Raw genomic sequence first — 22,385 nt, forward strand, 5'->3', positions numbered from 1 at the left:
CTCTCCTTAATCTCAAGAAAAACTGAGATATTGGATAAATTATCTCCCTAATGTGCCAATGAGTTGATACTGAGATTGCAGGCTTCCTACTCAAGGCTCTATCCAGCCACCCTTTGCAACAGAAACCAATTGCTAATAACGATTTCTTCCCGACTTTAAGGTCTTGTCAGCCAGCCACCTCATTCCAAAAACAACACCACTCTCAGAATACTGCATCTTCTCAAGTGTTGGTCATTAAACTAGTCTCAAATGTAACACACTAAGATTTAGGGAAAGCCACTCCCCTGAAGTGTGTCTGAAATTGAGGTCTCCCACCAGCTCCTTCCAAGGGGGCTTCATGACTTCTCCACTGATAAGTCACTCGGCCCAAGTTCAGGGCTGACACAATATGGTCCCAATCCTGATGTCTTTACACCTGTACTTACCAGGTGATTTTTCTCAAAACTCTAAAATGTAAAGACACTGAACAGACCTGAGACTCTAGCAGGAACCCTTCAGGGGTCCCAGGCGAGAGCGCTAAGCTGGTCTCCAGAGGTTAAGTTACACCTAAAAGCTCTACCTGGCAGAAACCAGCCACAGGCCAACAAAGCGAGAAGCAACCTGCTCACCAGAGGGCTCTGCATCATACACTGTGTATTCCCACCTCACACACCTCCGTAAGATGTGCAGGAACAAGCTCTCACTTAATTAAGAGAAAGGAAAAATCCAAACCTACATGTGTTGTGGAAGCAACACAGGTTCTCAGAACCTTCACTGAAGCCTACTTACTTCCACTGGAAGCTGGTGATTAAAACAGGACTGGGAGGATGAAGAGGCTCTGGCAACCACTAATCTAATCCCTTTAATTTGCTGACATCAAGTCCAGAGAAGTTAAGTGACTTGACCAGGGACACAGCTGGTCTCCTCTCCCTTGGTAGCGTGAAGCACCTCAAGGTGACGAGCAAGGGGCAGGCAGCAAAGCACATGAGGAAAAGGAGACAAGCCTGTGGTGGCGACAGGGGTATACACCTAGGTTCCACTTTCTATGGGCTGTGGGGCTCCCAGTTCATTTTCTTCTTTGTCCTTGGGTTTTATAATTCTGCATGCACTACTTTTAAAATTAAACAAAAAAACCCAATGTTCATTTTAAAGCCATCATGGTCACCTGGAATGGCAGACCTGACAAAGGTTACAATTGTGTATGTGTAGGCAGACAGACAAATAGACTGTGGCTACAGAGTGGGTACACGCAAAGTCACAGGAACCTACCTGAGCATGTTGATTTCAAAAGGAAATCAAGAAAAAAACGGAAGGATGTACATGCCAAAAACTCAAAAGCAGTTCTCTTGCTAGAATTATAGGAAACTTCTATTTCTTCCAGTTGCCTAACTATATTTTTAAATTTTACAAAGTTTACATTTTAGAGATGAAAAAAAAATCTCAATCTTAAACTCCCTCCGGATGTAAATGTGGGGGTACAGCATGGTGCCCGCTGGTGTGGGGGGCGGGGTCCTTGGGGCCAGAGACGGCAAGTCCCCTGTCCTCAGAGAGCCCTCCCTGCATACAGTAGGTACCCATTACACAGCCATGAGCTGTAGTTCGCAGCCATTTAAGGAAGCTACATGGAACAAAACCGGAATCAAAAATGACTCCTCTAATCCTTCTCCGGACTGAAATCTACAGAGGGAGAAAAAAAAATTTTTTTTAACAGAGGGAGAATTTACTTGAGAAGTAAACTGTTAAAATTTTAGTAGTTTCTAAAAACACTTAAAATTTATATAACTGGACCATTTTTCTTTTATTATTTTATTGCAGTGTGAGAGTTTTCTAAAGAAATTGTCTACCCAACAAAATGTGAGCAACTGTTTTTAAAACTGTGATGCCTGGTGACAGCACTGCTTTGTTCTCAGCTCACTGGTATATGAGGAGCGGCGCTAAATGAGGGCAAGGCTTCATGCTCTCGCTCTGAACAAACCGGTTCGCTTTTTACAGAGAAATCTGGGGTTAACAGCTAACTTCAGACGCCCTGACTTCGCTCAAGGATCTGCCAAGTTTTTGATCGTTTCAGTTACCAGGTGACAGTACTTCTTATAAACAATTCAGAACAAAATTAGGGAAAAAACTGACTAAAGAATAGCATTTCTGAAGGGGTACCCCCATCTCTTCATGACGGCTTGTTCAAGCCTAAAATTACATGTGCTGCCCACCGTCCATACATAACTAATTTCCCAACTAAGCTTCTTCAACTAAGAGATCACACAAGATAGACATCATCACACTTTGAGATTTCTGAAAATTCTCTTTTCTGTGGGGAAAACAGTCAGCATTTCGATACTACTATTCCACAAAGAGGGCTTCCCAGGTGGCTCAGTGGTAAAGAATGTGCCTACCAATGCCAGAGACTCAGGTTTGAGCCCTGGGTCGGGAAGATCCCCTAGTGAAGGAAATGGCAACCCACTCCAGTATTCTTGCCTGGAAAATCCATAGACAGAGGAGCCTGGCAGGCTATAATCCACGGACTAACAAAAAAGCCGGACGTGACTTAATGACTAAACAATTCCACGAAGAATAACCAGGCAGCCAAAACAATTTCTGTGATTTAATTATGTATGCTTATTATTTTAAACTTAACAGACATATTAAACACATAAACTTGATGGAAAAAAAAAGAGAGAACACTTACCAAGAAACCTTTTTACAAAATAAAAGTGCTGACAAAGTGTTTCATAAAGTTTTTGAAATCTAGAGTTCCTCTTATAAAGTGTCTAGTATCTAATTAAGATTCTAAACTAGCTGAGTACCTTGAACATCACTAAGGAAGATTACCAGCCCTGGCAAAAGTGCAGGAAAAAGTCATCTCTCAGAATAACCAGGTAGTGTTTCTGGGACGTCTGTCAACGTCTTATCAAAACTCTGAATAAACACAGCAGCTCTGCTTCTGGGAACTCACCCTACAAAAATATTAATATCTGCCATGATACACAGCAAGACCTTTACTACAGGGTGTACACAGAAGAAAAACAGTGCAGACCATGTGAACGCCGTTCCCAGGGAAGAAGTGGATGAAGGCAGGAGCAGCATGCATGGAACACCTCGAAGGTGTCCAGACACAGGGCAGATGATCTGCAGCTGTGGAAGAGGCACGGACGGGACCACAGGGGCTTGAGGGGGGCGGGGGCACCCGGGGCTGGACGGCCAGGGCGCAAGAGTGGGCTGGGGGGTGCTGAGGGACCATGAGGACGGGCGTGGGGCTGACAGGCTCACGTACTCTGAGCATGCCCTGATGTTTCTCTTGCTTTACTGAAGGGAAGGAAGGGAAGCTTGCGGAAGATCCTTTGTATTTTTTCCCCAGACTGCCCCCAGCTCTGTACCTGGGTGGCCGGGACTCAGCTCCTCGACCGCGATCTGCACCACGTCAGCCAGGTCCTGTTCTGACATCATCCAGGACGCGAGCAGAGTGGCCGGTGGATGAGCAGGAATCAGACTCGCGTAGGACGGTGTTCCTGCCACCTAGAAACAAGGGCAAGACAGCCGAGAGGGAGATGAATGACCGTGATCTTGAAATGATGGAAACTGAGGCCATGTTCTGTATCCACAGGTTCACCAGGAGCCTGTGGACATGTCCAGTATGAGGCTCTTCTTGCCTCAAACCATCAAAATGTCCCTCGTTACTAGATGAGCCCCCAACCTGCCAGTCCCTTTCCATAACCCCCCCAAGTCACCTTCCTAAGACAGCCGCAACGCGTCACCCCCAAGCCAGATATCTCCAGGCCCCCTTCCTGCCCACAGAACATGTCCTGTCCCTCACCTGCCCCTACCAGCTCTCAGCTCCACTACGCACACCACACTCCAAAAATCATCGCAAACACACCTCCAGATCCTACTCAAGCGGACCCTCTCATCAGGGCTGTCCTCTTGCCCATTTCCACTCCTCACACACCCTCCCCTCAGGCAGGCAGAGCAGAGGGCCGGCTTCTGGGAGGACTGACCCTGGCACCAGCCTCCTGCCCGGGCCGGGGCTGGTCCCCCACCACTGTCACCCCTGAGACAGTATCACATATGCAACACAGTCCGTTCTTTTTTCCTGCCCTGAAACTCTCCAATTAGGCCTGGACACATCTTTCCCAAAAGAGAAACGAGGCCATGCCACTCCAGATACAACCCACTGACACGGGTCTAAACGAGGTACTTGCACACTGGGTGCCTGGGGGTCGGGAGCCAATGCCACCCTGATACCTGCATCACCCGACACTTCGTATTTTAATCACCTGTGAGTGAATGCTTACGGCATAAGCAATCTATCTTCCCCAACTAGACTGCTCGTTCCCTAGGGCGGACACTGAGCGCCCAACTCTCCAGGACAGCACCCCCTCCACCCTCCCGACACACACGCACGCACGCACGCACGCACGCACACACACACACACACACACACCCGCTGTCCTGAGGCAAGCCCACCCCGGCTCCAGGCAGGAGCAGCCTAATCAAGAGTCTCAGGTCATCCACTTCCAACCAGGAGTCTACTGACAGCTCCTTTAAGTGGCTAAGTTCCAACAGGCATAAAATTAAATTCATAGGTTCCACACATGTTCTTAAATCCTATAAATTCTGATTTAAACTCTGTAACTTAAGTGGCAGCAGCTCCAGAATTTCTTAGGGACAGACAACCAGTTGTAGGAGGAGGATGCATTCAATCTGCTTCTTTCTTTTTAAGAAATATGCTAGATGTGCACAGACTATCTCTGGGGCATAAACATAAAAGGAAATTATATTTGCTTTTATCATGTACATGTATTACCTTCTCAAAAAGTACTTTTTAAAATGATCAGACAACTAAATACCGAGGCATCTGTCACAGGGAAACCGTCACCTCCGACCCCCTCGTACACACTGGTGCAGCCTCACCAGCAGTCCCAGGCCTCCCCAGGAACAAGCTGGGAGAACTGGCGGGCCCACCAGGGGTCTGTCTCCCTAAACCTGTGTCCTCTGAAGGTGATCTCTGAGCAGGTTAACCGTGGTCAGCACGAACACCAAAGTCACTCATGCTGTCAACTCGATCAGGGATACACTGAACCCCTTCAAGCAGGCAGTGGTCCTCAATTAGATAACACCCTCTCACCTCAGTCTTTGAACTGACGGGTTTAAAATGTTTTAGGGTCGCACACTCTTTCAGAATCAATTTTTTTTTTTAATTACAGATCCTCTTCCAAGAAAAAAGCACAGACAGACACTACCAAGTTCCTGAAACTCACAGTCACCTCACAGAGACAGCTGGTAGCCACCGACCAGTACCTGCTCTCCCCTACGCTCAGTGCTGTAAGAATCTGAACTCAAAGGGCACGTGGCCTCCGGGGCCCAGCCCCTCCTGCAGCGCGCCACGGCCACGTGAGCCCCCCTGGCCAATGGAGCGTGAGCGAGCCGGTGCCGGGGCAGCTCCCAGACCCTTCCCGCGTGCCCTCCCACTGCTGGGCTCCCTGACCGCCTGTCCCCTGGACTTCCTTGATCTGAAGGAAAACTGCCAGTCACCTGCTCTAAAAGCAACGCATTCTGGAATCTGTGGCATGCAGCCAGGCTTAACCTCTGTGACCCACCCTAAAGCCCATTCACGATGGCCCAGCGCCTCAGATCCCAGGTTAAATACCTGTCTCTCACAAAGGGCTAGTGGAAAGTGTTCAGGTGCCAGACTCGAGCCTTCCCTGGTTTCTGGGAGCTCTGTGAGTGGCTTAACACTCCAAGCTAACCATAAAATCCTGAACCCTACCCTCATCCAAATGAGGACACCACACATGATCCAGGGTGTTTACTCAAAATGATTCTGCTGCCAGGATAGAGTCATTTAAAATTTTGCTAACTGTGATGGTTTGAATAGAAAACAAAAAAAAAAACTAGGGCAACAAGCCCAAGAAAACTGGAACAGAACAATGCATGCAGTTGCCATTTTGGCAAATTAAATTTGCCATTTCTCAGAAGTCCTGGAGATAGTCCAGTCTTAATATCATAAAGCATCTGGACTGCGAATAATGTTCAATAACGTCTCTAACGGCAACGAGAATAGAGCATCCTCCAGGGTGCACATGGAAAAACACCCACCAGCCAAGTCAACAGCCCAGCACTCAGTCACCAGGGACTGTACAGTAAGTGACGTGAACACCACAGTCATCCATGTGGATGGAACGGTCTCCAGAACATAACACTAACAGAAAAAAAGGATAAAAGGAAAACTGCAGGTATGTACAGTCATGTGTCTGTGTGTGTGAATGCACATGAAATGTTCTGGAATGACGCATACTGAACCAAAGCAACCCACAAGGGAAGAAGGGCAGGTAACACCAGCTGACCTTCATCCTTTATCCTCTGGACCGCTGAGCCTCCTACAAGCACATACTATTTATTGTGCTCATTACACTGGAAATAGTTTTTCTAAAACAAAGCAGTAACTACACAGATGAAGCCAACCACACCAAATCTGGATAAAAACAAGGGCGCTTTCTTCCACCCTGCCTCAAACCCCCCTCCCAGCCTGCATGCATGTGCGTCCACAGCTGTGACCTCTGGTGCCCCTGCCCCTGCCCTGCGGGCGCTCCTTCTCCCAGGCCAGGGGGTCAGGCTTTCTCTCTCCCTCGGGCTCGGCCTTGGAACTCTTCTCACTGGCACTGAAATACCATCTCCCTGCTGAGAGCACACCATCAACTCCACCTCCAACCTGTCCCAGAACTTCACATCCTTGTGCCAAACGGTCTCTGGGCCACCTCCCCTGGGTCTCCAGTCTCAATGTGAAGAGGCCAAATGGAACCCGTCCCTGTCCACACCTCCAGACTGCCCACCCAGGTGTGGTTCTCCTCCTCTCATTGGACCTGTAGGCAGAACTTCCCGCTGCCCTCACTCTGGCCTCGTCATCGCATATCTGGACCCACGCGCTGGCCCTACCTGGGTCTCCCTGCTCTGCCTTCCCCCAGAATCGCCACCAATACTTGTTTAAAGGCTACGGATCACATGAAAGCCCATCTCAGCGTCCCTGTCTGCTCAAAGCCCAGCAAAGGGTTTCCTGCTCATTCAAGGTGCATGCCTGGCGCCTGGCACCAGCCAGACTCCCTCTGTGCCCCCAGGCTCCACTCGAGGTTCCTCACTCTGCCATCTGAGGAGGCCACCCCAGCCAGGTGGGCACACACCAGCCCAGCCCTCACCCTCCGCCGTCCGCTTGCCCTTCCGCCCAGTCACGCCCCACCCGTCATGCCCACCCGCAGCACCCATCTCCCGGCTGCCCGTTCCCACTTCATCACAAAGCCCTTCCATCTAACCCGCGACACAGGCTAAACATCCGTCTGGTTTGGCATCTGTCTCCCCTGCTGGAAGACAAGCTCCCCTGGGCAGGCCCCTCACCATCCCGCTCACTGCCCCGCTTGGGGCCTGGCACGCCATGTACGTCAGTGCAGTGGGGCTGGGGGGGGAGCCCTGGGGAGACACCCCGCTGCCCACCCAGAACTAAACTCGGGAGGGCGGCATGTCTGCTGACAAACCACGCAGTAAGGTCTGCAGAGTTCTCGGCATTAGGCTCTCATTTCAATGACTGTAGTGTAACTAAGTCACAGACCTGTTTAGCTTATAACTGTGAATTGCATGTAAACGACATGTTAGGTTTAACAGTGGAAATACAAGCTGCTCGCGGGTTGTCAATGACAGACAGGAGCAGTTGTTCATCAGCAGAAACACAGAACGGTACATTTAGTTCCAATTTTTCTAGCTTTTAAATATTTTGGACACCTGTATAAAATAAAACCACACGGCCACTGAAACAGGGGAAAAAAGAGCTACTGTAATTGAACATGTGAGTGAGCGACAGCAGTAAAGGTGAGAAAAAGAAACCCTGCAGCCCAGCAGCACTTGTCACGCAACAAAAAGGCATCAAGAAAAAGCAGCCAGGCAGAGCCCCCTGCGTCCACCCTGGGTTTCCTCAGTCACCACGAGAACTACATCACACAGTCATCCCAACAGGGATGTCACAACATCTGGGGATTTTAGGGCAGACGCTGTGCAGAGCTGTTTCTCCCACTGGCCCCTGAACAAGCACCTGCGAACCCTGTCTGTAGGCGGCTACGTCCGGGGAGGCGCGCATGGCAGCTGCTGTGACCCCAGGGTGGTGACCTGGCCCTGCTCCACCAGAACCGTTTCCCAGCCATCAGCTCCCTGCAGAGCGACCGTGTGAAGAGATGCGGCCCGTGCCCTGAAGTCACAGGTGGAAGCGGGGCACCCTTGGCTCACCCTTGGAGGGGCCCTGGAGTCGTCATGCCAGTCTGATCTCCCTTTACAGATGCCAAATACTCAGACAACAGTCCTCAGAGGGGCAGGATTGTCCCTGACGAGTATAAGAGACAGAAGACTCCAAAGACAAGTCTTGGAGAGGAGTCATGGGATCCACCAGCCCCAGGCTCAACAGCAAGCCCACCTCCAGGTCCCAGTCCCCAGCCACTGCCCCGCCTTGGCACCAGCTCTGCTCTGTCCACCTGAGCAGCAAGGCCAAGCCCACACGCCATGAACACCAGAGCAGCAACCTCCATCTCCTCCAGGAAGTGGCCCAGTGGTGCCCAGTTAAAAACCTCAAGCTCAGAAACAGGGCCCCTCCAAGAGAAAAAGACCATTCCACTCAGTCAGACCTGTCTGAATACAGATGTAGTAATAAAAATTAATTTAAAACCAGAATGAAGCAAGCAAAGAAATCAACTCTTATTAAACCGAAACATGTGAAGAAGACTCAGCTTTGGCAGGGGGAAGACGCAAAGGAGAAATAGGGAAGAAAAAGAAAATGTGACTATAAACGACCAGTCGGGTACTAGATCATTGGGAAGAAACACTGATTCATAGGAACATCCAGGCCACACGAGTTCTTCAAAACAGGCCCTCTAGAGATGTTTAAGTTTGAAATTAGGAGAAGGTCAAACTAGCTTCAGACAGCAGGTCCTTCCCCCTACAATTATCATATTTGATTAAACTGGCCACTTCTATTCACACTTTCCAAAATGGATAAACCTCCTCAAATACAAACCACTAATGCAAGAAAGGGAAGTGGCCAGATTTAAGCTGCTCCCGTAGCACCGCTGTCCTCGGTCAAGACGCACTGGTCTCAGCAGTGCCTCCCCCTCTGAAAGCTGGTGAGCTTGTGCTCATAGACATGTGTCTAACAACATCCCCATCTTGGAGATTAGAACAGAAAACGTGTGAACACTTTATTAATCTAAAAATTACAAAAATCAATACAATACTTATTAACATACAAAACTTTTGTTGTTGGTTTTTTTTTTACCAAAAATTACTAGAGTTCCCAAAATAATAAAAGCAAAACCTGAGCGAGACAAGAGACCCAGTTTTGCATTTCTACAATTTCTACAATGTCAGACTTACTGGAAAACAACTGGGTTCTCCTATCTGTTGCTGCAGAGAAAGAGCCAGCCTCACCAGAGGCGCAGCTGGGAGGGGGTGGTGCATCTGAGCAGCGTGTTCAGGTAGAGGCAGAAACGCTCTGTAATCAACCCCAACACACTCATCAAGGGCTTTATTTCTCCCTGAAGGCAAGCTGAGGTGAGGAATCTAAAACGTTACCGGTGAACTTGTCTTTACATTATTACTTTAAAATCCACTGGTCTGTCTTGCACTTGAAATGGACACTGACCCAGGTCTGATTTGGTCATCTGGAAAATACTGGCTCAGTAAGTTAGGCAGATCTTCCAAATGTTGTTTATTACAGATCTAAAGCATCACATTCCTTAGTATCAGCACTGATCTCATCAGAAAAGTCTTGACGTATTAGAAAGCTGCCAGGCTCATAGTGGCAGACAAAGCTTTCTGAAATTCCAGTTCCACTTGGAAGCACAAATGTTACCACTGGCAGGAGGGTTAGCTGCTTTCCTTGCAGTCACAGGCTAACTGGCTATTTAGTAAGAAATACTGGTAACATGTCAACTAGTCTGTTCCAGTGCTCCATGAAAAAGAGCGGCCAGTTCGGCTAACAACCCGGTAACTGCAGGTAACCCGTCCTCCAAGCAACTTTCCAACTCCAAAACGCAGAAGCACTCTCCACACTTATCCTGTTTTGTTACAGAGTACTGAAAGGGGGTCAGGAAGCAACAATTAGAACTGGACATGGAACAACAGACTGGTTCCAAATAGGAAAAGGAGTACGTCAAGGCTGTATATTGTCACCCTGCTTATTTAACTTATATGCAGAGTACATCATGAGAAACGCTGGGCTGGAAGAAACACAAGCTGGAATCAAGATTGCCGGGAGAAATATCAATAACCTCAGATATGTAGGTGACACCACCCTTATGGCAGAAAGTGAAGAACTAAAGAGCCTCTTGATGAAAGTGAAAGAGGAGAGTGAAAAAGCTGGCTTAAAGCTCAACATTCAGAAAACTGAGATCATGGCATCTGGTCCCATCACTTCATGGGAAATAGATGGGGAAACAGTGGAAACAGTGTCAGACTTTATTTTTGGGGGCTCCAGAATCACTGCTGATGGTGATTGCAACCATGAAATTAAAAGACGCTTACTCCTTGGAAGGAAGGTTATGGCCAACCTAGATAGAATATTGAAAAGCAGAGACATTACTTTGCCAACAAAAGTCCGTCTAGTCAAGGCTATGGTTTTTCCAGTGGTCATGTATGGATGTGAGAGTTGGATGGTGAAGAAAGCTGAGCGCCGAAGAATTGATGCTTTTGAACTGTGGTGTTGGAGAAGACTCTTGAGAGTCCCTTGGACTGCAAGGAGATCCAATCAATCCATCCTAAAGGAGATCAATCCTGGGTGTTCATTGGAAGGACTGATGTTGAAGCTGAAACTCCAATACTTTGGCCACCTCATGCGAACAGTTGACTCATTGGAAAAGATCCTAATGCTGGGTAGGACTGGAGGCAGGAGGAGAAGGGGACGACAGAGGATGAGATGATTGGATGGCATCACTGACTCGATGGACATGGGTTTGGGTAGACTCCGGGAGTTGGTGATGGACAGAGAGGCCTGGCGTGCTGCAATTCATGGGGTGGCAAAGAGTCAGACACGACTGAGTGACTGAACTGAACTGAACTGAAAGGGGCTGTACTCAGGGCTGAGACTTAACAAAATGAATAATTTTTATTGCTTCATCAAGGACATTCTTAGGTGAGAATGGCTTTTCCGAACTGCACAGCAGTGAAGAATCCCCGCAGCTCAGGGACTTGGTCTAAATGTCAGCAAAAAAAGGCAAATGATCTCTTGACAATCATTATAAAGCTATTCTCACAGGTAGGAAGGTCTCCAGGACATTCCCAAGGTTCTGGGGCCCACACTCTGTCAACCACTGCCTTCAGGAATTACAGCTCTAGGAAGAAAGCCTAAGAACCACACACACGTTGAAGTGAATTTCAGATAATGTCTGCTACAAAATAGAAACCATGAAAGCAATTAAAAGCAACTCTTACTTGATTCACTAACTGCCAACAATAAATGTAAATACACTGCAGAGGTCTACATATATCTTGCAGTAAAAGCTTTGGCTTCTATATACGTAATGCCCTAAAATTTTAATTCTTCCCTGGAAGCAACTAAACAGCTTACACTGTGAAGTATTACTCTGATAACATAAAACATGACATCAGCCAAAGATGCAGGACTATAACAATATACCGGATCTGTAGGCTTAAGCACCTTAACCTCATGACTTTTTTCAACAGTAAACCCTACGGTACCGCAGGAGCTGCAGCTGATTGAATCCGAGGACGCAGAGGCATGGATATGGACGGCCGACTGCAAGTTACACTCCGATTTTCCACTACATGGAGGCTGGCTCCCCAACCCCACGTCATTTAAGGGTCAACTGCACTTTGATAAAAGGGTCCACCACTGAACAGAAGAAGCCCCCCAAAATAACCCTTTCCCGAGCCAAGAGGACTATATATACTAGAGAGTGACCTCAGAGAACTTCTCATAAACCTAGCAAATGCCACCAAGTAAGGTAATGTTCTTTTCTGGGTCCACAGCTCTAGCACTTCACAATCCCACCACATCTGCAAGTGCAACCAGTGGTCTGCGGAGACCTTAGAAACAGCCTGCCATTCTGCCTCTTACCTCTACTCACAGTCTCCCCTCCCTCTCTCAAACAGAATGGCAGATGGAAATGATTCAAGGTGATTTCTGTCAACAATAAACATGCGAACTTTTGATGTTATTAAACTTGCAGTTTGTAAGGAGTATGGTGCCTAATTTGTGATCATATCGGCCAGGGCTGATAAAATATTCTTGGGGAAAATATATCCAAAGTTAGTAAAGGAGCCCCTTTCTCTTTTGCTACAAAAAAAAGGACATAATGGGACATCCCTGGTGGTCCAGTGTTAAGGCTGTGCACTCCCAGTGCAAGGGGCATAGGTTCTACCCCCAGTTGGGGAACTAAGATCTCACAGGCCGCACTGTGTGGCCAACAAAAAAAGGAGTGGACATTATTGGGATGATCAGTAAAAAGCAAAATCTGAACTAGATCTGTTGCTTAGATAACACAGCTGCATCAATGAGATTCCTAATTTTGAAAACTGTTGTTGTTCAGTCACTAAGTAGTGCCCAACTCTTCAGCTTCAGGATCAGTCTTTCCATTGAATATTCAGAGTTGATTTCCTTCAGGGCTGACTGGCTTGATCTCCACACACTCCAAGAAACTCTCAAAAGTCTTCTCCAGCACCACAACTCAAAACATCAATTCTTCAGCCCTCAGCCTTCTTTATGGTCCAACTCTCACATCTGTACGTGACTACTGGAAAAACCATAGCTTTGATTATGGAAAAACCATAGCTTTTGACAGACCTTTGATAGCCAAGTGATGTTTTTGTTTTTTAATACGCTGTCTAGGTTTATCATAGCTTTTCTTCCAAGAAGCATCTTTTAATTCCGTGACTGCAGTCACCATCTGCAGTGATCTTGGAGCCCAAGAAAACAAAATCTGTCACTGTTTCCACTCTTTCTCCTTCTATTTGCCATGAAGTGATAGGATCGGATGCCATGATCTTAGTATTTTGAATGCTGAGTTTTCAGCCAGCTTTTCCACTCTCCTATTTCACCCTCATCAAGAGGCTCTTTAGTTCTTCACTTTCTGCCATTACAGTGGTATCATCTGCATATCTGAGGTTGTTGATATTTCTCCCGGCAATCTTGATTCCAGCTTGTTGATTCATCCAGCCCAGCATTCCACATGATGTACTCTGCATATAAGTTCCATAAGCAGGGTGACGATATACAGCCTTGATGCACTCCTTTCCCAATTTTGAACCCCTTGTTGTTTCATGTCTGGTTCTAACTATTGCTTCTTGACCTGCATACAGGATTCTCAAGAGACAGGTAAGGTGGTCTGGTACTCCTGTCTCTTTAAGAATTCTCCACAGTTTGTCGTGATCTACACAGTCTAAAGCTTTAATGTAGTCAATGAAACAGAAGTAGATGTTTTTCTGGAATTCCCTTGCTTTCTCTATGATCCAATGAATTTTGGCAACTTGATCTGTCTCCTCTGCCTTTTATAAACCCAGCCTGTATATGTGAAATTTCTCAGTTCACGTAATGTTGAAGAATTTTGAGCATTATCTTGCTAGCATGTGCAATGAGTCCAAATGCAGTGTAGTTTGAATAGTCTTTGGCGTTGCTCTTCTTTGGGATTGTAATGAAAACTGACCTTTTCCAGTCCTGTGGCCACTGATGAGTTTTCCAAATTTGCTGACATATTGAGTGCAGCACTTTAACAGCATCATCTTTTAGGATTTGAAATAGCTCAGCTGGAATTTCATCACCTCCACTAGCTTTGTTCATAGTGATGCTTCCTAAGGCTCACTTGACTTCGCACTCCAGGAGGTCTAACCTCCATTGTGGTTATCCAGGTCATTAAGACATTTTTTGTATAGTTCTTCTGTATTCTCACCACCTCTTCTTAATATATTCTGCTTTTGTTAGGCCCTTGCCATTTCTGTCCTTTACTGTGCCCATTCTTGCATGAAATGTTCCCTTGGTATCTCTAATTTTCTTGAAGAGATCTCTAGTCTTTTCCACCCTACTGTTTTCCCTGTATTTCTTTGCATTGTTCATTTAAGGACTTCCTATCTCTCCTTGCTATTCTCTGGAACTCTGCATTCAGATGGCTGTATCTTTCCCTTTCTCTCTTGCCTTTTGCTTCTCTTCTTGCCTCAGCTATTTGCAAGGCCTCCTCAGACAACCATTTTGCCTTGTTGCATTTCTTTTTCTTTAGGATGGTTTTAGTCACTGCTTTCTGTACAATGTTACATACTTCTGTCCATAGTTCTTCAGGCACTCTATCAGGTCTAATCCCTTGAATCTATTTGTCACCTCCACTGTATTTGAGTTAGGTCATACCTAACTCAAGGCATTTGAGTCAGGTCATACCCAAATGACCTAGTGGTTTTCCCTACTTCAATTTAAGCCTGAATTTTGCAATAAGGAGCTCATGATCTGAGCCACAGTCAGCTCTAGGTCTTGTTTTTACTGACCATATAGAGCTTCTCCATCTTCGGCTCCAAAGAACATAATCAATCTGATTTCAGTACTGACCATCTGGTGATGTCTATGTGTAGAGTTGCTCTTGGGTTTTTGGAAAAGGGTGTTAGCTATGACCAGCATGTTCTCTTGATAAGACTCTGTTAGCCTTGAACACTGTACTGTGGTTATATAAGAGAATGTCCTTGTTTGCAGAAAACAGCCACTTAAATGTTTAAGGTTAATGGGACATTATAGCTTAAACTGTTTTGGGGAAAAAAGAAAAACACTCACACACAAACACAGAAGAGTTGCAGAGGAGAGAAAGGATAGGGCAGAGACCCTAAGAGAAGACTACACCATAATCATTTGTACTATTCTTACAACTTTCAAGCCTGAAAAAAATCCAAACCCAGTTCCTATGAAGAGTTGCTAAGGGTTTTGTTCCAAAGAACAGTGCTAAGGACAGAAAGATGCATTCTCATCTGACACCAATTATACTTCAGCAGGGCTGCCTCTGACTTTTCTCTCCGCGCAGATTTTTCCAAAATAAAACCTCCAGCTGGTGACGGGCACAGCTGCTGGAGGAGTGGCCTGTGCAATGAGGGACCCAGCGGGAGCACCCCTCACCATCAGCTCGGTGTCACTGACTCCCCACCTGGACATCTTCCACTTGCATTAGCATGGTGTCTGGAGTCACAGACCACAGTTTGAGAGGCAGGCCCCACCAACAGTTAGTTTTTGTAGAAAAGTTTTATTGGAAAACAGCCACGTCTACTTTGGCTTCTGCAAAGGCAGAGTTGAGTGGTTGGGACAGACCCCAAAGCCGGAATTGTTTACTCATCCAGTCCCTTACAGAAAGGCTGTCGACTTCTCTGGAGCAGAGCGTTTAACGTCAGCAGTGGCACCTTTAGACTCTTGAAAGTGTCTGGAGACTGAGACAGGGGATAAAGAAACAGGAACTTTTACTGAGAAGCAGAAGAATGATGGTGGCCTCCTGAGGGTGCTCCAGCCTGGGCTGGCTCTGCCTGCTTCACCTCCTATTGGCTGGAAGGAGCAATTTCTGCTTCAGGTTACAGCACATCTACAGAAATCCCAAAGAGGCAAAGCAGGCTTCCTGAGCTCCTGAATGATCCCAGCAGTGAGGACCAGTGAAGCCAGGGGAGTGGAGTGTTTTACTGACACTTGGTGTGGAGGGAGCCGAGGCAGCACACTTTGCTTTCACCTTCCTGCACCCCTTCAGCCTCCTCTCTCCTAACATAGTAGGACTGCATTTTATACACATCTGAATTACATAAACTTAAGTCATACAAATTTAAAATAATGTAAAAAATATTAAAGCCCTCACTTCACAAAAAATGTGTAGGTAGTTGAATCCCGCAAACCTTAAAAAAATCCATCAAGTGTTTCATTTCAAAACCAGAAGGCCACATCACTACAAACTGTGTTTTCACCTCTTCGCTCGTGAACAGGACGCCTAGCCTTCTGGGACAGATTTGGTCAAAATGGGGTGGGGGGTGGGGGTTGGGGTTTGGAGAGGTCGTGAATTACGTGGCGTGTCTGCAGAAAATCCCAGCAGAGAAGGCAGCTTGACACAGCACCTGATCCTGAGGTCCACCCTGGCTCCAGCCATGAGCGTTTCCAGGAGGACAGTGTAGCAGCAGGCAGTCCTGTCCTGCAGTCCACCTGCCAACACTACAGGGTACACTTGGTGGTGACAGCTGGCACCCAGCCTGAGTCCTCCCCGCTCCATCCAGGAAGATCAAGGTGCCCGGGGCTCTTGCCACACTCAAGGGACACACAGTTCACACCAACAAGGAAATGCCAGCACCAAGTTTTCCCTGCCAGCTTATCCAAACCCACTGCTACCTTAGAAAGGTGTAATTCTGCGTCAAGTTATTTGATGACTTTCCATCATGAAAAGAAAGAAAAATCACTAGAGACCAGAAGCGGCATTCTTTGCAGCACACGATGTAAATCTTTATTACAAAAGGTTTGTCGGTACAGGGCTCTGCCCCAAGCCACTCAGCACAGTCCCAGCTTCTTGACACTCCACCCTCATCCGCCCCTCCTACCCAAGCTCTTCCTGCCCACTCACTCTTTCAGAGCATTCCCCACACTCAACTACTCTAAACGCTAACACAGAAGGACTCAGGGCAAAGAAAGGGTAGTCATCTTCCACAGACACTCCCCTCACCTCTCCACCTGTTCTCATCTCTTCACCTTCTCTGGCCTTTTCTGATGGATTTCATTCTTCCACCATCTATGTATTGTCAGCAATCCAACCTTATGGGTCACTTGTCTAGGGCAGTGGTCAGCACCATCACCATCCCCCCACTGCAGTATGAGGGTCACTATAAAGACAAGGCCATCTTACTGTTCACCCCACCATGAAGGCAGGTGGTCCAAAACATTTAATCAAATTGGATAGTCCCTGACAATGAGTAGATGTGAAAGACACCAAGAATTTAATTCAAAAAAGGAATCATTTCAGGTAACTTCCACAATGCTTCGGGTGTGCTCTCTGCTTGGGAAGTTAAGGTTTCCATCACAGCTTAATTCAAAAGCATCCACGTTTCAAGCTGGGGCTGGCTCTGGGTGGTCACCCCAAGCTCAGCCTCCTCTTAGACATACTTGGGAAGACATACTATTATGGTGAAAGGATGCTTGGCTGGGGCGGGGGTGGGGTGGAGGATGAGACGAGGTCAAGAGCATGCCCTCTAGATCTGAAGACAGCCCCGTCTTCCCAGGAGGTAGGCCAGGCACAGACAGAGCTGACGGCAAGGCAGATGGCATAAGATGAGATGATTAGCTAAAGCTCTCACTTTAAACTGGTTTCACAAACGACATAAAAGTGAGAAACCAAAGGGCTGAGAATTCTTCAAAGTACTCTGAAAGGAGGGTTGATGCTAGGAGTCTATTCTTCTGAGCAGTTAAGTGAGCTCCAGGTTCTTATCCCCGAATAAGTAGCACATGTCACTTTTTAAGAGCAACTTGCAACCACAGGACCCAACAGCTGCTGTCAAATTCCTTAGAATGTCAATGAACATTTCAGAATAGTTCAGGGCACCCCCAGTGAACAATTCACTATGTGCTTTTGTTTTTCTGACCATCAAATATATGAAGTCAGAGAACACAATAATGATCTTTATCCTCCTCTTGGAAAGGGAGGGCTTTTTACACATTTTTCTAAGACATCCTCAATAAGAACCTTAATACACATTACCCACAGAAGTCCTTTCTTCAAAATGAGAAATTGCTTCTTTTTTCCAGATTTAAATAGTTAAAGTGGTAAAGTCACAAGGACATTTTAAAGTCAGTCTGGCATTATGATATCATGTATTTAACCATACAGCTAAAGTCTTCAGAATTTATAGTGTAGATGAGGTAGTAAGGAAAAACTAAGGCTAGTAAGCTATAAGGGTGTTATCAATGAGCTGCTTACACAGACTCACCTAGAGCCTGCGCCAGGCAGACCCATTTACCACCCACCAAACAAGGCTGGTTGAGTCTTCTCTTAGCTCCTTGTGGACCATCTAGCACAGGAAGTATTTCTTCAGCAAGTGCATGTACTATACCTGACAATCTTTTAAACTGCAAATTCTGAATCTTTCGCTATCTTTCCACACCTGGAGTGTTTCTGAGGCACACTAGTCAAGATTCTGGAGCATGTGCCTCAATTTGGGTTTTCTCATGATTAGACTTCATGTATGCGTTTCTGTCTCAATGCATATCATTAGGGAACGTGGTATCATTATGTCTTATTACTGGAGATGCCAAGTTTTTCCAGTGTGAGGTTGTAATTCTTCCTTTGTAATTCATAAACATTTTGGGAGAGATGTGTAAACATCCCAAATTGGAAGAGACTAAAGGAGACATGACAACTAAATGCAGAGTGAGGTCCTGGATTAGATCCTGAAACAGAAAAAGGACATTAGTAGAAAACTGATGAAGTTCAGCAAGGTCCACGTTTCAGCTAACAGTACTCCAACAATGTTAAGTTTCTGATTTTCATGAGGATATCTGATAATGTAAGGTGTCAAAGTTAAGGGAAGTGGGTAAAGGGCACAGGCAAGCTCCTGAACTATTCTTGTGACTTCTGTAAGTCTAAAGTTCCTTCAAAAGGAAAAGTTTATAAAGCTGCAGATCCTGATTCCATACGTCTGGACAGGGCTTGAGAGTCTGTTTCTCACAAATGCCCAGCGATGGCGATGCCTCCACTAGCAAGGCCCTGGCAAACACAACTGGTGTATTTCACTATTCACAGCTTTCGAAGAACAATCAACTAAAATGCATCAAGGTTACACTTTGAGCACAGTAATCACTGCTTGCCTAGCTGCTAAGTCGCTTCAGTCGTGTCCGACTCTGTGCGACCCCATAGACGGCAGCCCACCAGGCTCCCCCGTCCCTGGGATTCTCCAGGCAAGAATACTGGAGTGGGTTGCCATTTCCTTCTCCAATGCATAAAAGTGAAAAGTGAAAGTGAAGTCGCTCAGTCGTGTCCGACTCCTAGCGACCCCACGGACTGCAGCCTACCAGGCTCCTCTGTCCATGGGATTTTCCAGGCAAGAGTATTGGAGTGGGGTGCCATTGCCTTCTCCTTGCCTAGAGGCAATCCTTAAACTCTGGCCCAGTGATACAAGACAAGCCCCCTGCAGAGGCTAAATCCACAATCTCTGCTCTAACACTGTCTATGGTTGGCATTCCCCAGCTAAGCCTGGCACCCCTCCACGGCTCTGGAGCCAGGAGAAAATCCAGTGGGAGCGCATACCATCTGCCCACAAGTGCAACGTGGAGGCAGCCATGGGGACCGAGATTTGGCCAGTCACCCCACTGCTGCTGGGCATTCATTACCACAGTCAATGGGAGCCAGGAGAGCAGGGTAATGAGAAGGGATGCTGGAATACCTACTCACACAGAGCGACTGGCCACAGAGGTGAACTCTGCTCATCCCATTAAAGTGACTTTTAGTATCTCCACAATAAAGAATATAAGATGTGCAAGAGATCCTGCAAATTTCTGGCAGACCAGAAGATTAATGGGGGAAGAGGAAACAGTAATTGGAGCACACAGGAGTGGATACAATAAAGGAGGCCTCTAAGCCTATAATGGCTAAGACTCCAAACCAGGAGAGGGTGAGGGCTCTGCCTCCACATGGAAGTCAGGTCCCTGTACAAAGAGCTGTATGAGGGCCCTCCCTAGACCAAGTGGAGGAGCCCCCAATCAAAGGCATCTTCCTTAAGCTGAGAGGCCCAGAGAAAATCTGCCTTCTGGCATTTGAGGTCCCAGCACAACAAAAAGTTCCCCAAAACCCAACGGGAAACCTGCACATTTTCAAAATTAGTCCCACAGGGGAATTCCCTGGTGGTCCAGAGATCAGGACACCACGCTTTCACTGCTGTTGGCCCAGGTTCAATCCCTGGTTGAGGAAAAAAATTCCATAAGCCGCCACGTGGATGCGACAAAAAAAATCAACCCCCCAAACTCACGAGTTCTCTGCCTGCTTCCTCTGGCCTTAGATGATAATAATTACCAGTATTTGAAGAGTACTTGCCACACAAAGCAAAAAGGCAGCCTTTTTAAAAAGAGGAAAACAACAGTGACACAATAGGACACGAGAAATCAGAGAACAAAAGAGAACTAAAAAAATCCTTACTAGTATCCTCAAAGAGATAATGCACTCATCAAACAATACATTATTATGAAAAAGGAACAGAATAAATCCTTAGAAACTCAACTTTGATTGTGGAAATAAAAAAATTTTAAGTACTACTGGAGGATAAATGTTTCTATCCCAGAAACAAGAATAAGATGACACAGAAAGAGGATAAAGACAGAAGATTCAGAGGGTTAATCCAAGATGTCCATCATGGCCTTTCGCCACTGCGGCCATGGCCATGAATATGCTCAGGCTTCAGAAGAGGCTTGCCTCCAGTGTCCTTCGCTGTGGCAAAAAGAAGGTCTGGTTGGACCCCAATGAGACTCATGAAATCGCCAATGCCAACTCCCGCCAGCAGATCCAAAAGCTGATTGAAGATGGGCTGATCATCCAGAAGCCTGTGACTGTCCACTCCCAGGCTCGATGCCAGAAAAACACCTTGGCTCAACGGAAGGGCAGGCATATGGGTATAGGTAAGCGAAAGGGTACTGCCAATGCTCGAATGCCCAAGAAGGTAACCTGGATGAGGAGGATGAGAATTCTGCACCAGCTGCTCAGACGATACCGTGAATCTAAGAATATTGACCGCCACATGTATCACAGCCTGTACCTGAAGGTGAAGGGTAACGTGTTCAAAAACAAGCGGATTCTCATGGAACATATCCACAAGCTGAAGGCAGACAAGGCTCGCAAGAAGCTTCTGGCGGACCAGGCTGAGGCCCGCAGGTCTAAGACTAAGGAAGCAGACAAGTGCCATGAAGAGCAGCTCCAGGCCAAGAAGGAGGAAATCATCAAGACTCTGTCCAAGGAGGAAGAGACCAAGTAATAAAAGTTCTCCCCTCTTCTCTGTACATAGTGGCCTCGGCAACTGCATAGATCACTCATTCAATAAAAAACACAAGCCTTTAAAAAAAAAAAACAAGATGTCCATCATCAAACTAACAGAAACTCCTAAAACAGGAAAGTAAAAGCAGAGCTGGAGAAGGAAATAGCAACCTACTCCAGTATTCTTGCCTGGAGAGTCCCACGGACAGAGGAGCCTGGCAGGCTACAGTTCATGGGGTCACACGAGTCGGACACAACTTAGCGACTAAACCACCATCAAAAGCAGAGCAGAAGACATTCTCAAATGACACAAGAGAATTTCAAATTCCAGAGCTGAAGGATAAGTCCCCAGAGTCAGAAAGGACTCCACATTTTTCAGAGTAGGACTCCACATTTTTGGGGAATTCCAGAAATGTCTTAACACCAAAGAGGATCCTGAAGAGTTATCCAAAAGGAATAAGGCTACTTGGCAGTAGGTTCTCATCAAAATGAAGTCAAGATTAAAACATGAGACCTGAACAAACTCAGTTGTATAGTAAAAGAAAATGTCAGGATGTTACCGGGGCTGGTCTAAGGAGTAAACAATCCAGATTAGAAAAAGGACACGACAAGGCTGGGGAGGGGGATGGTAAGAGAAATTTAGTGCCATCCTTCAGAATCTAAGACAAGGTAAAGTGGGACTTCCCTAGCAGTCCAGTGGTTGAGACTCCATGCTTCCACTGGCGAGGGGACAGGTTCAATCCCCAGAGAACCAAGATCCCACATGCCTCAGGGAGCAGTAAAAAAAAAATAAAAGGTAAAGAGTCAACAGAAACAGAAAGTGCAAAGAAAAAGAAAGGCCATCACAAACAACAGAAAAAAAGCAAAAACCCGTATAACAGGGGAAATAAGACTACCTGGCTGTAGTAATATCTGCTTAGTTATAAACAATCTGAACTGAACATAGTGAGCTCAGGGGATAGAGGTGAGATACGATATGAAAAATAAGTCATCCTATCTGTTAACAGCAAGTCAGGAATGTATAAAACAAATCAAGTGCCAGCTTATTATTTATATCTACGAAGAACTTCCTCAAGAAACAGCAAAAAGATAAAGTCTTGGAGGAGTGGAACTGGGAGGTGGGGCGGGGGCTGTTGTTTTCGTTTTCCGTTGACACTTTGCGGCATTACTTTATTAAAGTATCAAACGTGTGCAATTTTTTCAGAACATGGACTTGGGACAGATCGCGTTCAAACCTAGCCGTGTGTCCCAGCCACCTCCCTGTCCACCCGACCGGACCGCCGCGATGAGAAGCGCTGGAAACGCTGGCGGGACCGGCCGCAGCACTGGACCCACACCCGGCACCAGCTTTCTCAAAACTGGAGCCGTCATGACAGGACCCGCCGTCCCAGGAGCACACGCTTATTTTAATTGCCAGACAAAGTGGGG

The 22,385-nt window shown here is 46.6% G+C and overlaps 1 protein-coding gene and 1 pseudogene across 11 annotated transcripts in view; one reads left to right on the forward strand and one right to left on the reverse strand.

Annotated features, from left to right (window-relative positions):
* The window catches only part of BANP (BTG3 associated nuclear protein), a 69,641-nt gene that overhangs the window by 46,548 nt on the left and 708 nt on the right, over positions 1-22,385 (reverse strand). For all 10 annotated transcript variants that reach the window (XM_081512003.1, XM_081512002.1, XM_081512001.1 and 7 more), the window contains exon 2: positions 3,351-3,489. Coding sequence is in view for 6 of the 10 variants with exons in the window: in XM_081511999.1 (XP_081368125.1) it covers positions 3,351-3,420 (70 nt within the window). In the remaining 4 variants the exon portion in view is untranslated. The remainder of the gene's footprint in view (positions 1-3,350; positions 3,490-22,385) is intronic.
* On the forward strand, positions 16,438-20,958 carry LOC145514364 (large ribosomal subunit protein eL19 pseudogene; annotated as a pseudogene). The gene has a single exon (XR_014060087.1). The product of XR_014060087.1 is annotated as a large ribosomal subunit protein eL19 pseudogene (transcript).

The sequence above is a fragment of the Giraffa tippelskirchi genome, chromosome 7 (genome assembly GCF_054371585.1).
Source record: "Giraffa tippelskirchi isolate mGirTip1 chromosome 7, T2T-mGirTip1v1.2.pri, whole genome shotgun sequence".
Taxonomy (NCBI): Eukaryota; Metazoa; Chordata; class Mammalia; order Artiodactyla; family Giraffidae; genus Giraffa; species Giraffa tippelskirchi.